Below are 17,587 nucleotides of genomic sequence, written 5' to 3'. Positions count from 1 at the left end.
CTGTGGAGTCAAACTATCTGGGTCCAAATCACAGTTCTGACACTTACTGGGGAAAGATGTGGCACCTCTTTGAGCACCAGTTTCCTAAACTGGAAAATGGGAATAATAATACCTACCACATTGGGCTACTCACATGTGCTTTTTAATGAGCCAAATGCACAGTAAGCAGTCAATAAGTATTAAGAATTAGCAGTAATAATAATCATATTAAATGAATTTATTAAACTTCTTTTTATGTATCAGACACTACATTAAGTGTTTTTACAAATATTATAGGGCAAAATAAAAAAACAACAAAAAGTACTTCATATTAAATTTAGGGAATTAAATTGATAGATCATTATAATTATCAACAAAAGACCCAGCAATAACACAGTTACAGTGAAAGTCTCTGTGCTTGAAAGTATTTTCACTTAAAAAACATTTTTATTTTATGACTCATTGAATACACCATCTTAGATGCAGAGAGAGGACCTTACTGTGAAAGAGAACTCCAGAGATCATCTTTTTCAAACCCTCAATTTAAAAAAGATGAAATTATCAAGACTGTTTACAAGGCATAATTCTATTCAGGCACATACCAGGGAAAGGGGCATAAGTATCAAGCTGCTTAACTCCTTCTTCCAGTAAACTAAGAGCAAGCTCCAACATTGGTGACTCATTCAGAAGATGATACATCAGACTAAATCCAGGTGGCTTATAGGCTATGATTTCTTCTCCTAAATAGAACATAACACAGTCCAAGATGGTGAATTGATATTTTTGTCACACTCTCGATTTCCATGAAGCATGAGATTTGTAAATTAAATAGCATCTACACAGAGGAAGGTAATTTTCAATTTAGAGACATGACACATACCCATAGTATAGTAAGTCCCATAAGGGCTGCTCTGCATATATCAGTTCATATATTAACTCACTAAAGAATCTATAAGCCAGTGTCCTTCATCCTTCATTCATTAAATTTTATTTTATTTTTTCTTAAGAGAAACAACTAAAAGGATTAAAATAATATTACAAAAAGGATTAAATTCTAATTCCTACTTAACCAATAGCTGACAATTTGTTAGAATGTGATAGAAACAAATTACCTTGTAGTTCCACAAATTGGTCTACAAAATCTTCAAGTTGGGGTTCGTAATCTCTGAGCAATTTATGAAACACCTCCAAAACAACTTCAGCAACTTCCCACTGTAGAAAAACACAAATATTTCAATAACAATAAAATACTCCAAGATGATATCCTTGCCAGGTTTTCATTCCTCCCACTTTTTTCCTCCAGAAAATGAGTAAAATCCTTCATCTGTTACTATTTTATATTAAGTAATTGGCTACTTTTTCAATTCTTTGTTTAAAAAATCCATTGCATAAAATTTTAATTAGGGTGGGTTTGGTAGCTGAGCAGAGGATGGTTTTTTAAATTGTTTTAAAATCATTATTTCCATTGCACATAATTGGGATTATAAGATAACTTTTTAAATCATTATATTTAAGTTATTTCATTTTCTATATTTTCCAAATTTGTCAAGAAAATCTGTTTCTTTAAATTAAAAAGCCCTTACACTGGACAATAATGGATACTAGGCTTGATAAAGTACACACACTGCCTCTAACATGCTGTATTTGCTATTTATCTGAATCCAAAGCAATGTTTTTGGTGATGAACTAATGCCCTAAAATAGTTATATAAGGTAAGCCTCAAAGACTTTCAATAGTGAAATGAATTCACAAAATTAAGACAAAGATTTTTTAGGATAACTAAAATCAGTGATAAGCAGGAAAGAAGCAGCATTTGAAGTAAATAGGTAGGTATGAGTGAAAAATAACACCTAAGGAAAAATGTGACTAGCTAGACACTCTAAACACTTAGGTCATAATGGCCTACTGAAGAAAAAGAAAATAGGACATTTAAAGACAAGTGTTAAAATCATTTCAGAACATTTTGTTGACAAAATCACAATTATCACCATCCATTACTCATCTGAAATGACTTGTTTTTAATGAGGCATGGTTTCTGTTAATTGTTTTCATCTAATCAGAAAATGTATGTTAACAGGGTAGTTCTAGGACTTAAATAAAATGTATGTTCCTTTTAGTGTTTATTATTACATGGGAAGAAAAAATTATAAAGCAAGAAAGAACACTTCAGTTATGTGTGACTAAATGTAAAAATAAACTATGTCCAACAATAGAGCAATGAGTAACCTATGATAAGACAAAGCAATGGATATTATACAGGCATTAAATATACAGTTTTCAAAGAAGCTTTAATGACATGAAAAAATTTTCATGGTACTGTTAAGTGGCAAAAAAGAATACAAATTAGTATACCTAATTTTCTCAAATTTAAATATATATGAGTAAGAAAGACTACCAGTAGTTATCATCCTTTGATAACAGGATTATGGATGATAAATTTCTTCTTAAAGTTTTCTATATTTTCCTAATTGCCCCAAAGCAGTATGAACTGAATTATCTTAATAATTAATACAATGAAAACCCCAACAGGTTCAAAAAGAGCAAATTACACAAGTAAAGCAGAAATGCCCTTACAAAATACCCAATGGTATTCTGTGAGGCAAAAAACAGTATTACAGACTAAAGTGAATTACATCAGAACCTGGAAGGGTCTCTTACATAGCTTAGTGGTTATGAGCTTGGATCTGGAAGAGTCCTAGGTTCAAATCCTGGTCCTGGACCTTAGGCAAGGTCCTTAACCTTGCTAAGCCTCCATCTGTAAAATGGGAATATTAATAGTACCTGCCTCAAAGAATACTGGAATTACATAAAATTTTATATATGGTAAGCTCAGTGGTTAAGTGCCTTGCAAACAGAGCAATTATATGCATATATGTTAGTACTCCTTCAGGCTCCATCATGGCAGAATACCTATGGATCATAATACTTCTTCCCACTAAACAAAGACTCCACAACCTGGAAGTATTACTAATCAAAAGAAATTGGTGTGCCGGTTTAAATTTATTTTGAATCCTACTCTATAGGTTCACAGAATCCTCAGAGTAAAGAATGCCATTACCAATTATCTAAATCATCTCAGAAAAGGGTAGTGTATTTCCAACTGCCAAAGCTTTGACATTTTTGGTTCAATTTTAGTCAAATTTAGTTCAGTGAAGGATCTGAATGATTATGATTCATCAATAAAATTACTGATGACTAAAAAGTCACTTCTAATGTCCAAATTCATTTTTAATACACATAAAGTAATAGATCATTAGACTTCAGAGTTAAGAATATGAAGTTTACTATCTTTTAATGCACAACTATGTGATTATACCAAATACCACTGATTGCATACTTTGGATGAACTGTATGCTCTATTAATATGTATCAGTAAAATTGATTTGTTTAAAAAATAAAAGCTAAAATGAATTCATAGCACTATGTGCCTTTAAGTTAAAAAAACAAACAAACAAATGACTGAGAAAGGAAAAAAAGTTTTTCTCTAACTTTTCCTCTAACCTTTTCAGCTGCTCTCCGGTAAGCTCGTGTGCGGAATCGAAGAAAAACAGAATCTCTAAGGAACTGTAAATAAGGATCAAAGCCAGGAGGCCGCAGTCCAGCACCCAAATTAGACGGAAATGAACTCTCCACCAGGGTACTAATAAGCTGGCAAAAGGACCGAGTCAACGGGTATTCTTCACATCGGGATTCTATTTCATTTAGTTCAACCTTTCAAAGAAAAAAAGAAAATTTGGTAATTAAAACTATCGGATATGAAATGCAGAGCATTCTGTGTGTACTTACTCATTAATATTGCCATAATATCACACTACCAAAACATACATAATAGAAATTACCATTTCTCATTAGAGATAAAACACAAAAGTATTATATGACTCTATAACAATCAGAATTTCAAATTCCCACACATTGTTCCCAGTCCTGAATTAAAAACAGAGATGCTAAAAGTTTCTTTAGAAAAGAAAGACTGAGGGTAGAGACAGAAGAAAAGATACACTAAAGCAAGTTAATCCTCACTTTGGCTTGACCCATATAACCTAATCAAACTGAGTTCAGATCCAGAACTTTCCATTTGGTTGGCTACAATGTATTAATAATCCGAAACCATAAGTATCTTGGTTGCTTTTACTAAGAGCTTCATCTCCCTTTCAACACTTACCAGAAAACGCTTCAAATGAAAATATCTGTATCTGGAAAATTATAGGAACTTAATAGTGTACGAATAATTTTTCTTTTTATCATTCTTTTTATTATTACATCAATGCATAAATATAGCATTTAAACTAAAAGGAAAGTTTTACCTCAATACCAATAGCTTGCCTCTGGCTTGGAGCCCTCACGGTCTGCAATATCTTAAAATAATAAGGGTTAGATGTTAGGAGTATTCTTCATTCATCATTGAAGAGTAGTGGCTTTCCACTATAATAGTCATATACTTCAACCACCACATCCACACATTTTACAGCAATGCCCATCAGACATGACCATTGAGGAGCCTCTGATGGGCTTTCATTAGCAGTCCAGGTTCAGGTACAGCTTTCAAATATCTAGAATTCAGAAAACTGGTGATTTCCAAGTATACACAAGAGTTTTTTCCAGCTAATCTCCTTTCAAATATTCTAGGAACGAATCTTTAAAAGGATGTATGGAGATGAAACCTCACCATGTTCAAGACTGCTGGCAATAAAAAGCCAAGATATAAATTTATTAAGAATAGGTTTCTTAAAGTGAACAGAATTTTGAATTAAGATATCCTCTGTACCTTTCTAGGGGCCTATGGGGTTTATGGTATAATTATACCTAATGTCATTATACTTAATGTCATGATATACTTACTGCCACGATACTTTATTCTCTTCCAAGCCAAGAATATACTATTAGGTAGAATCCTTTCTTTAAAAAATAATATTGTTCTAAGGATAGAAATGTAAACCCAATCACATTTCAACTTAAGTATGAAGAAGCACTAAGCTCTTAGGACACTGGTAAGTACTGACACACTCAATGATCAAAAAGTGAAATTTCAATATTAAACGCAAAGTGACTCAACCTCACCACACATCAACTCAATTTTTGTTTTTATAATGTATTATTATATCTTTAGGTCACATGCATTAGAAAATAATTTAGAATATTTTATTGCTTCAAAACGGCTGCTTCTCTCTTACACTGTATTATTTCTAAGGCAAACATATATTCCACCTAACCATTTTCCTAGAGGTATTTATATAAAGCATATCCTTATTTTCCTTTTCATTTTACCAAATAGCAGAATAATTACATGTAACAGGAAAAAATTCTAATAGGACTGACATTTAGAGAAATAAAAAGTTAATAATTCATTGACATTTCAAACTTTTTTTATCAACCCATAGATATTTCCCTCCTATGTGAGCATATGTACTTTTCCACTTTTGTCCAAGGTTAAGTTTATGGTGGTCCTGGAAATAAACCTTCATGACCACCAATTAAAGTTTCTGTGCAAATTTAGACAGTAGGTAACCCTGCTTTTTAATGGGAAAACAAACCTAGCAACAATGTGTCACAATACAGACACTTCACTCTTCTGGTATGAGACACGAAGGGCACAGAAGGAAGGAGCAGAAAAGAAAGAGGTATTCCCCGAATTTTAATGAGGACAGATGCCTTCTGAAAGCTTATATTAGCCTGGTATTGAAACCAGAATTGATCTATTAATATCTTACAGAAATTGAAAAACAAAGTCATTAAAGAATTATATTAAAAATCAGTCTCCAATAACCTAGCGAACTGGCCAATTGATCCAAGAGAAAAACACGAGTTTATTAGTGTTTAATGCTATGCTTTGTCCCAAAAATCTTTAGCTTTCCAATTGGGAAAGTTCACATCTCAAATTGGATACTCTTGCTTCTACAATATTATCAAAGCTCACTTTCCAAATTGTAATAATAAAAATACAAGAGCTCATTAATATTACCTGAGTATATTCCAAGGACTGCCAGAGGGAAGCAGCAATTTCAGGAGATTTTCCAAAAGCTGAAAGTGTCTTCAGTAGTTCAGCTTTTAGAACAGGGGGAATACTGCATTGCAGAAGTCCCAGTATCACAACAACAGGGGTCCACTGAGGATGTTCACAGAGTGCCAAACGAGCATTTTCACTCTGAGAATTAAACATAGAAAGAACAAGAGAGACACCATTTTTATAAGAAAAAAAAAGGGGGGGGGTAGGAGAAACAAAGAGTCATCTAAATTAGTAGTACTTATACTGAGTACTCATAGATTTAACACTTATTAAAACAAAGATAAGGCTATCACTTATGCTTAAAGTCTACCAGTGGATTAAACTGGATCACTACTTTAGTCTATTTAAAGAGTGGAGGAGAATTTATCTCTGTAGAATTACTCTTACTTCTGAATACAGAAAAAGAATCAGAGATAAATGGTCTGTCAGGGTCACAGAAATCTTATTTAGGCACTTTCTTTACAGAACAATGCAATACTGTAATATAACATATGAATGAATAGACAAATACCTTGTACTTTCCTGAGGAAAAAAATTCTAATTCAATGGGAAATAATTACTAACTTTATGTTTAGTTAATCAATGTTAAGCATTATTAGAAAAAACAAAAAATTAGAAAACAATCCCTATACTTCAGAAGGAATGTTAGACTACGCAACTTAACTTTGCTCTGAGGAAAAATACAAACTAGAAGAGATTTCTGAGCAGGGAAATGATGTAATGAAAACAGTGTTTTTTGAGACTTACACACAAAAAAATATACACATAAAGCCATACCTATGATAGGAAAGCTGGAAAGCTGCACAAAAGATACTTATTTGCCCTTCTGACTATTTTCTATCAGGTGGAGGCTATTACTTTCATTGTAATTTTATGCCAACAAGCAGGGCTACAACATTTCTATGCTCTAATGGTCAAGAAAACAAAAAGTTAAGTATAGAACAATAAATATATACTAAATGTGTCATCCATAAACAGGCATCAAAAGAAATTTGGGGGGGCCCATTAAAAAGCCACAGTGTTGGATACAGATACAATTATATTCTCACATGCTATGAATGGGTCACCTACCCAAGTAATGATGATAGATGTGAGCTGTAAAAAAGCAATCAATCCATCTTGCTCCTTCTGGGTGATGCCACGTGAAGGAAGGTGACGGTACTGGACACTATCTGCACTTGGAAGATCTTTCCGAAGGTGTTCATGGTAAAGCATTAAAGAGTGAAAGAAATGTTCCCAAGAAACAGGACTGCCACCTGCTCCCTGAATATTTTCAACTATTAAGAAAAAAAGCACATAATTTTTTCTCAAAAGGTTCTTATCATTTACTTGGCGGTAGAGAGAGAAAATGAATTTAACAACAAACTTTGTTCACTTTATCTCAGAACAAGGCAAACTCTGTCGTAGGTGCATGTTGCCTTGTCTAAATCAGTAGTGGTGGAAAATGTATTAGAATCCCTTTGTGACCTAGAACTCTGGATTAATGTTTCCTCGTGGCTATTAACAGGGCAGTATCCATGTAAACATGAAGGTAAATTACTCTGGATGTCAGGTACCTACTTGATATCCAGTATAGCTCTGTTCTCATGTAACTATACAGAGTTTCCTTTTCCGACATAATAATTTCCAAATGTTGAACTTAAATTCCCAAAGAGAAAACTATGGTCAAGATTTATTAATTATGCTATACCATTACATATCAAGCATTGGGAATAAAAGCATAGCATACAAGACAGGTAAGCCATGACAGACAGTAGTCAAAATACTAGCTTTGGAGCTAGGTAGAACTCTATTCCAATCACAGTTCCTTAATTACTTGTCATCTGGGTTAATTACTTACTCTCAGTTTCCTTCTCTGTTAAAATGAAAATAATAGCTACCTAACAAAGTGTTTTTAGTTTAATCAGGGTCAACTCTAAAAATTAACTGAAGAAACTGGGAAAAGGTCAAGAGAAATTGATGTTTAGGTATTGAAATTTAGAAAACAAGCACCCATGAAGATAAATTAAAGAAATCAAACTTACATAGCAAGGGTATACTTTGTTTTGAGCACCATACACATTCTTAGAAATGTATATGTATTAATTGAGATTTGTTAAACTGAACTGTTTTTTAAAAAGTAAAATCCTCCAATCTGTGATAATCACATCACCATGCATAAATCCATCAGTGTGCTTCTTTTCCACTACTATTGTAAAAATAATTTATATCCTTGGTGGAATCCGAGTACAAATAACCAATACTCTTTACCAGGCTGGGGATAATTAATTCAATAGTGTCATAACAAACTTAAGCAACATCCAGATTTCCCTTACCATGGCTACTACCATTGACTTTGAGAAGGCTGAAACAGTAGTGGGCACACTGGGGCCCATTGGCCAATCCCTGGAGCATTTTCAAATAAGGAATATAAATAGTCGGAGGCAAGAGGTCACCCATTTGCCTAACAAACTTTGATAAGACAACCTAAAACAGCGAAAAAAGCAATAGTTTATATAAAGTACATTTTAACTTTAAGGCAATATATAAGCTATATCTGAACCAAATTAACTCCTTTGATGTAATACCCTTCAAAACAAAAGTAATTTCACATTTTATTTATGAAAAAAATGTTTTTTCAAACATTCCATTAGCAATTCAATGCAATTATGGAATTTTTTGTGAACATACAGTACATTTCTTTTAAAACATCTCAATGTTCCAATCCCAAAATATAATAAGACTACTCATATTTTAAATATATAAAACAGCTGAAAAATTTTACTCAGAGTTAACTAACAAACTAAAAGGTACACTTAAAACCCAGAGTTCCTAAATCACCGTGAAATTCAGCATGAAGACCTAGGAACACAAGATAGTTTTTGACAGTAATCTAAACATTTACGGTTTTCCATTCTCTCCAATATCATGTTCCTACACTCCTGTTCTCTTAGTCTACTTATTTTTTCTTTCTTTTTTGCTTATGCCTTAAATATATTATTAATAACACACTGAAAATATTATTCAGGCTCATTAGTCACGAATCAGAACTAAAAATGCTATTGATCTTTGGAAATTACTTAAGTCTCCTAGGTATAACAAAGGTTTTATGAATATAGAAGGATACACGATTAAATATCCTTATTTTTAAGAGAAAAATACTTAACTAATCAGGGTTGAATTTTCAGGTTGCCTATAATTTACTTTAAAACACCTCAGAAGGGAACAGGTGTGGCTCAGTGGTTGAACACCTGCTTCACATATATGAGGTCCCGGGTTCAATCCCAGGTATCTTCTAAAACAAAATAAAATACCCTAGGAAACTAAAAGTAGTAAAAATAATAGTGATAGATGAAGCAAATTTGGCAAGATGTTAGCTGTTAAATTAAAAGGCTATATATTCATTATAATTATTTTCTATTCCATATATCTGAATTTTTTTGTAATAGAAAGTTATAAAAATCTTATTTTTTAATAAATCTTTATTCATTTTTTTAAAATGGGGACAAAATGAAACAATAAATGTAAGAAAGGCAGTAAAAAAAAAAGGCTTCTGATGTTAAAGACTACAAAAAAAATAAAACATAGCATAAACACTTCTACAAATAGGAAATCCCAAACATATAACTGATATTGCAATCTGTCTTCTTTACTTGCAACTATAGATCATACCTTTGTTAACAGAGAATAGAAAAAGGACTTTTTCTACATTATCTATTGACTTATAGCATTTTGTCATCAGCTATAACTTCTAAGGCTTTTTCTTCAGTACTTGTACCTCTCCTTCTTCCTTAACTTGGTAAGAGTGATGCATTTTGGTTATTCTCATGCATACAGAGGCTAGACTAAAAATATTATTATTGAGATTCAATAAGTGACATATAAAGAACTTGTGACAATTAAAAAGATACGAGGCATATTTTTATCTCTAATGACTGAGATGCATACATAGTAACTAATAAAGGACTACATGAACTACAAAATGATCAGAATTTAAATTTAAGGGATTCAAATTTTCCTAAGTAAAAGGAAAAAGTATAAATTTCTAAAGATTTCATTAGTGGTTGTTTGTTGTTAATAGCAATAACATGAGGGAATAACATTTTTTCATCTGTGGCCAAGACTCCCAATTACCATACCAAAGTAGAAAAGTAGAAAAACAAAAATCTCACCTGGCGTTGAGGTGGTCGCTGATGAGCCACCCCTAGGTAAGAACCCATGATGGTGGAAGTTTGAAGAGGCTCTGAGGGACACCAATATTCTAAAGCAAGCTCTAAATTAAAAGCATTCTTTTTATACAGTTCACCAATCTGCAAAGAGTAAACAAAAACTCTATAGAAAGATTACTATAATTTTAAAGTTACTTTTAAATAAAAATGTACATTTCCACTGAAATCACTTGTGGATTTAAGGTATTAGACCTGAAAGTTTCAAAAGTTAGGGAAAAAATAATGGGGGGGAGGGAATAGATTACAATTTATCTAATATAATGGCTTACCAAGAGCATTAAGTGTTCCAGATCTCTTCTAAGTGAAATGGGAGGTTCATTTCCCATCTGCATACTCATGTGGATCATTCGAGCATCTTCATCTGCCCGATTCCTCAACTGCTTCACCTGTTAAGTGTATTACATATGGTTTAATATATAAATTAATTATACAAGGGTTAATAACAATGAAATAAGGAAATTAAGAGTGATTACATGAAAGAAAAATACTACTTAAATGTCTATTCTACTTTAATGATGTAAAGAAATATGCTAGCCCTTTTATGCCGAAACTGCTATCCATAATTTAAAATATCTAAAATGTCAATGAAACTTCCACTGCATTATTTCTCAGCAGGGATACGACTGACATTTTGGGCAAGATATTTCTTCACTGTGCGGAATTATCCTGCAGACTGTAGGACATTAGCATCCCAGGAACTACTGATAAAACAAATAGCTACAGTCTTTGTAACACGCAAACCTGCCCCCACTCATTTCCCAAACACCCTCTGGAGACATTACAGCACTGGTTGAGAGCCACTGCCTTATAACAATTGTGTGAAACAAATGTCAACACAAACAGGAAACTATTACCCCCTTTAAAAAATCATAATTAGACAAATCCACAATTATTCCTCTCTCAAAATTCAACAGAAAAAGTACCCAGAAGATAATCAATAACCATAGGGAAGACTTGAACAATACTACCTACCAACTTGAACTAATTGGCCTTTATAGAATACTCCACACAACAGCAACAGAATATACAGTCTTTTAATATGCATACAGAACATTTGCAAAAACAGGCAAATGTATTTAAATTTGTTAAATACAAATTAAACATATTTGAAATCCTATAAAGTGTATTGTCTGACTAAAACAGAATTAAACTAGAAATCATATATACAAAGAGATATATGGAAATTCCCAATATTTGGAAGTTGAAAACACATTAAATAACCCTCAAAGAAGTCTCAAGGAAAATTATAAAATAAATTATATTGAACAAACAAGAAAATAGAATATATCAAAATTTGTGTGGTGCAGCTAAAGCAGTAATCACAGGGAAATTTATAACATGAAAAAGGTTTCAAATCAATGATCTAAATTTACATCCTAAGAAACAAAAATGAGAAGAGCAAATTAAACCCAAAGCATGAAAAATGAAGCAAAGAAAGATAAGAATAGAAATCAATAAAGGTAAACCAAAATAATAGAGAATATCTATCAATAAAAGCAAAAGCTGTTATATAAGAAACATCAATAAAATCAACAAACTTCTAGCCAGGCTAATTATGAAGCAAAGGAAGAAAATACAAATACCATTAGGAATGTATCAGTACAGACCCCACAGACATGAAAAGAATAATACAAGAATATTAGGAACAACTTTATGACAATCAATTTGATAACTTGGCTGAAATGGACTGAGAGACACAATCTATCATAGTTCACTCAAGAAGAAATAGATTTTCTAGATAGCCTTATATTTATGAAAGAAATGGAATGTTTTTATCAAAAGCCTTCCCCCAAAGAAATATCCAGGCCCAGATGGCTTCATTGTTGAATTCTACCATGCATTTTAGAAAGAAATACCAATCCAACACAACCTATTTCAGAAAACAGAAGAGGAAGAAACAGTTCAGAATTCATTTTATGAGGCCAGCATTACCCTGATACCCAAATCAGGCAAAGGTATTTATAGAAAACTATAAAGTAACATCCCTTATGAACACAGACAAAAAAATCTTTAACAAATATTTGAAAATCAAGTTCAGCAAAATAAAAAAAGTCACCTTATGACTAAGTGAAGTTTATCCCAGGAATGTAAAGTTGGTTCAAAATTCACAAGTGAATTGATGTAATTCATCACATCAACAGAATAGAGAAGTAGAACCATATGATAATCTCAACAGATGCAAAAATGCATGACAAAATTCAGCATGCATGCATGATATAAAGTTTCAGCAAAATTGGACTATCTCAACCTAACAAAGGGTATCTACAAAAACCCTACTGTTAATAAACCTAATGTGAAACAGCTGAATACTTACTCCCTAAGATTGGGAAAAACATTAAGATATCCATTCTCACCATTCCTAGTCAACAACATTGTACAAGAAAGCATAGCCAGCCAGTGAAGTAAACAGTAAAAGAAAAGAGATAAAATGTATACAGCCTGGAAAGGAAGAAACTAAACTGTCTTTTTTTTTACAGATAACAAGATCATCTACATATACTTTACAAAAACACTACTACAGGGAAGCGGATGTGGCTCAAGTGATTGGGCTTCCGTCTACCACATGGGAAGACTCAGGTTCGATCCCTGGGGCCTCCTGGTAAAGGCATGCCTGTGTGGTGAGCCAGGCCCATGTGGCGATCCAGGCCTGCGCAGCAAGCTAGCCATGCAGCAAGATGATGACACAGCTAAAGAGGGACGAAGAGGAGAGTCAAGGCGAGATGCAATATAAAACCAGGAACCAGCAAGTGGATGAGGCTCAAGTGATAGAGCTTCTGCCTACCATATGGGAGGACCAGGGTTCGATCCCTGGGGCCTCTTGGTGAAAAAGAAGAGAAAGTGTGCCTGCACGGCGAGCCAGCACCCATGCAAGTGCCCACACAGGTGCCTGCATTGTGACCCAGTGCCTGCGCAAGTGAGTCACACAGCAAGATGATGATGCAGCAAAAGAGACACAAGGGGAGAGTCAAGGTCAAGTGCAGCAGAAAGCAGGAACTGAGGTTGCACAATTGACAGTGAACCTCTCTCCACATCAGGGGTCTCTAGGATTGAATTCCAGTGAATCCTAGAGGAGAGAAAATGAGAAAAGAAGACAACACAGACAGCAAAAACAGCAGGGCAGAAGGAGGGGGAAGGGGGAAAAATAAATAAATAAATATTAAAAAAAAAAAAAAAAGAAAGAAAACCAGGAACTGAGATGGTGCAAGTGACAGGGAACCTCGGTCCACATCGGAGGTCCCCCAGACCGAATCCTGGTGAATCCTAGAGAAAACAAGAAGAAAAGACAAAGAGAAACAGACACAGATAATGATACAGCAAAAGGACAAAGAAAGCTAAAATAGCACGGTGAGGGGGAGGGGGAGAAAATAAAATTTTTAAAATTTAAAAAGCCTTATTAAAAAAAAAAACACTACTACCACTAATGAGTATAGAAAGATCAAAGGATAACAAGGTCAACAACAATAATCAACTCTATATACTAACCATAAACAATACATGATTTAAAATCTCAATATACACTAGTCATAAACACCACATGATTTAAAAATTTAAGTAATATTTACAATAATTTAAAAGCATGAAATACTTAGAAATAAATCTAACAAAATATAAGCAATATTTGAAGGCTGAAAAATGTACAATAATGGTGAGACAAATAAAAAAATACCAACATCAATAGAGAATAGTGAGATATATCCTATTTATAGATCATAAGAACTCAATATTAAGATGCCAATTTTCTCCATATCAATTTAGAGTCAAGGCGAAATTCCACCAGGAATTTTTTATAGAAATTGACAAACTGATTCAAAAATTTAAATGGAAAAGTGGAGGAATAAGAATAGTCAAAACAATTTTGGAAAAGGAAAAAAAGTTGGAGGACCTCCACTATTTCAAGATTTTATAAAGCTACTGTAATCAATTGAAGAAATGATACACACGCTGCTCAGTGGAACAAAATAGAGTGTAGAAAGAGACCCATATACGTATATATAAATAGGGTCAATTAATTTTGACAAAGGAGCCAAGGTAATTCAATAGAGGAAGGATAGTCTTTTCAAGAAATGATGCTGGAACAATTGCATATCCATGTGCAAAAGAGTAAATCAAGACCCACATCACACATCATTTACAAAAGTTAATTAATAATAGATCATAGACCTAAATATAAAGCCTAAAATTAAAAACCTCTAGAAGGAAACAAGAGAAAAATCTTTTTGTGATATTGGGTTAGACAAAGACGTCTTTAATAAGACACAAAAAGCATAAACTATAGAAGATAATTAGATAATTAAAAAAATAAAAACTTCTGCTCTTTAAAAGACACAGCTAAGCCTTCATCTCTACAGATACAATTAACTTTCCCTAATCAAAGTTCCATCAGGACAAACTAGGAAAAACTTTAAGCCCTAACTTTCCTAAGACTTCCTTTCTTCAGATATAAAATGAAGGGGTTTGCAAGTTTCCTATTCCAAAATTCTGTAATGTTAACCTATCATGCCTTTAAGATTGCTAAGGCCCCAACTTATCTGCTAAGTATTCCTTAACTATTTCAGTCCAGAACAAGCTATCCTTATCAAGAAATCCATTCTAACTTACTGTATATGCCTCTCATTTACTTACTGTTACTATCTACATTTTTCAGTGTATATATGTCTTATCTATCTGACTAGATTATAAATTCTTTGATGGTAGAGAATGAGTATTCTACTTATTTGACATCTTCACAACACCTAGCATGGTACCTGGAACATAGGAGTAACACAGTAAATATTTGATTCATTACATGTTGTATAAGAACATCCTCTTTGTTGCCATTCTGGGTACTTTGTCCAATTGCCCTGTGTTTTTTCAGGAGGTATGTATCAGAATTGCACAATTGGTTTTGTTTGTTTTTTGAGGTATCAAGGCTGGGGAATGAGCCCAGGACCTCATATGCAGGATGCCGGCACTCTACCACTAAGCCACATTGGCTTCCCTTAGTTGGTTTTTTCATTTGTTTTGCTTATTATTTGTTTATTTGATTTTAGGAGGCACCAGGGACCAAACCTAGGACCTCCCAGGTGGGAAGCAGGTGCTCAACCACTTGAGCTACACACCCGATCCCTGTACAATAGTATTTTAAGTATAGAACCATCAGGGTCTTCTTTTTAATATACTCATACAAAAAGTGAATTTCATAGGGCTTTCCCCCCTCATTTACTTCCTACAACTATTTTAATGGCTTTCTTGGCTGTGGAAACACACAAAGCATACACTCTGAAGGAAATGTCTGCAAGGGTGCTAAAAACACTTTTTTAATCAAAGTTACAGTCTTTACATTACAATTTCTTAAATCCATTATTTTACATATATCAATGCTGAAGTTCATTTAAACAATACATTTAAAAGCTGGCGATATCCCACTGTATATATAATATTTACATATATAATGTATACTTAAATATTAAATAAGGCCAACCTTAAAATTGAACCATGGGATAAGTCTGTGATTAATAATTTTCTACCCATAGAAATATTTTCCTTTATCTATTTCTTCCTCACTCTAAACCATTCTCTATATCAACTATTTCTTCCTATTAGCTTATATTCCCAGTTAAAAGGTCTTATTTCACTTTCACAAATCACAAACTGATGGACAAACTATAACACAATTACTACTGTCAAATTTTAGTTTGTGCCTAAAAATTTCATTTATTTCTAATCAAGTTTAGTTAATCAAGTCAGTTTTAAATTATTTTATAAAATTCTTCCATGATATTTTACTCACGCTACATTGTACTTACCTTCATTGGCATAAGTGCAAGGAAATCAGTAATGAGATTATGGATTCTACGAATATAAAATTCTTCCTGATAAAAGTTTTCTGAACCCACTACAGATTCAGTAAGGAACAGGAAAACATTGTCAGCAATTGCAAGCTCTGCCATTGCTTCATCTGCTTCAGTGAATTCAGCAAGAGCTAGAAATATATTTTGAAAAGCAGTGAAAGGGAGGAAAAAAATCATTAACTCATATTATAATATCTCATAATACTCTGCTGACGGTTCAAAATTCAGATCACTTTCCAATCTTCTAGCATGTGCTGTGCACAAAATGAGACTGTTTATAATGGTAATTGACTCTCAAGCCCTACAGTAGAACTGCAAAAATATAAAAATGCATTAGAAGAAAACATGCTCTTTATAACACGTTTATTAAAAATTTCTTTAGAGAAGTCTGATGTAACACTAATGTAAACAGGGAGCTTTATCCAAACATTAACATATTAAAATGATGCTAAGGCTTTAATCTCAATGAAATAAACTGGGTCATTCAGAAAAAAGTCTTGACAGCCAGAAACTGAAAACCAAAAACCTGACCATTCATAATTCTACTAATTTGGTAATCAAGGAGTTAAAAGCGAAAAATTAAATCTTAACAATAAACTGGTCTTATACTTTTATAATTTTTCAACTTTTTATTTATTAGGAAAATTCCCAACAGATATCTAATAATCAGCTAGTATAATAATCTCCACATATTCTATCACCTTGCTTCAGTATTATCAATTTATGGTCAGTTTTGTTTTACAAATATCCCCATGTATTCCTCCCCTCATCCATATTACACAGAAGCAAATTCCAGCCATTTTATAATTTCACCATAAATATTTCAATTTACAACTAAAAGATACCTTTTTAAAAAACAAAAATAAAAATGAACTACATACATATAATACCATCATATCTTTAAAAATAACCAACAATAAATTTCTTAATATCAAATATCCAGAGAGTGATCAAATTTCTAGTGGGCTCAAAACGGTCAAGAAAGGACTTAGTTTTGTTCTTGCTTTTTATTTTCTGAAAAGTTAGCTTGAATCAGAATTCAAATAAGGTCTGTACCTTAACTGCAATCAGTTGGTAAGTCAGTAGGGCTCTCCTATATTTTTTTACTTGTCCCTGTAATTTATCTGCTGAAGAAACTTGGTCTTTTGTCCTGGACAGTTGTCCACAGTGTGGTTTGGTACTGCATCCATAATAAGTTAACATATTCCTCTGTCTTCTATATATTCTGAAAATTGGTAGTGTGAGCTACAGAGACTTGATCTGAGTTATGTCCGATTTTGGGGGCAATATTATGATCATACATGTTATTGTGTCCTTTCATAAAAAGACATATTGGTAATTACTTCTTTTAAATTTGAAATATAAAAGTGCTAGGTGGGAAACGGACTTTGGCCCAGTGGTTAGGGCGTCCGTCTACCACATGGGAAGCCCGCGGTTCAAGCCCCGGGCCTCGTGAACCCGTGTGGAGCTGGCCCATGCGCAGTGCTGATGCGCGCAAGGAGTGCCGTGCCACGCAGGTGTGTCCCCCGCGTGGGGGAGCCCCACGCGCAAGGAGTGCACCCATA

At 33.3% G+C, this 17,587-nt stretch overlaps 1 protein-coding gene across 3 annotated transcripts in view; it reads right to left on the bottom strand.

The window, feature by feature from the left end:
* Nucleotides 1-17,587, bottom strand: part of NUP205 (nucleoporin 205) — a 94,623-nt gene that overhangs the window by 55,697 nt on the left and 21,339 nt on the right. For all 3 annotated transcript variants that reach the window (XR_011648865.1, XR_011648866.1, XM_004470452.4), the window contains exons 8-17: nt 15,978-16,153; nt 10,461-10,577; nt 10,135-10,272; nt 8,299-8,449; nt 7,055-7,260; nt 5,939-6,121; nt 4,284-4,334; nt 3,481-3,690; nt 1,092-1,191; nt 582-719 (exon numbers count right to left, since the gene is read on the bottom strand). Coding sequence is in view for 1 of the 3 variants with exons in the window: in XM_004470452.4 (XP_004470509.1) it covers nt 582-719; nt 1,092-1,191; nt 3,481-3,690; nt 4,284-4,334; nt 5,939-6,121; nt 7,055-7,260; nt 8,299-8,449; nt 10,135-10,272; nt 10,461-10,577; nt 15,978-16,153 (1,470 nt within the window). In the remaining 2 variants the exon portion in view is untranslated. The remainder of the gene's footprint in view (nt 1-581; nt 720-1,091; nt 1,192-3,480; nt 3,691-4,283; nt 4,335-5,938; nt 6,122-7,054; nt 7,261-8,298; nt 8,450-10,134; nt 10,273-10,460; nt 10,578-15,977; nt 16,154-17,587) is intronic.

This window comes from Dasypus novemcinctus, chromosome 5 (genome assembly GCF_030445035.2).
Source record: "Dasypus novemcinctus isolate mDasNov1 chromosome 5, mDasNov1.1.hap2, whole genome shotgun sequence".
Taxonomy (NCBI): Eukaryota; Metazoa; Chordata; class Mammalia; order Cingulata; family Dasypodidae; genus Dasypus; species Dasypus novemcinctus.
Note: the sequence above shows the minus strand (reverse complement) of the source record. Positions and strands in the feature narration are given on the sequence as shown.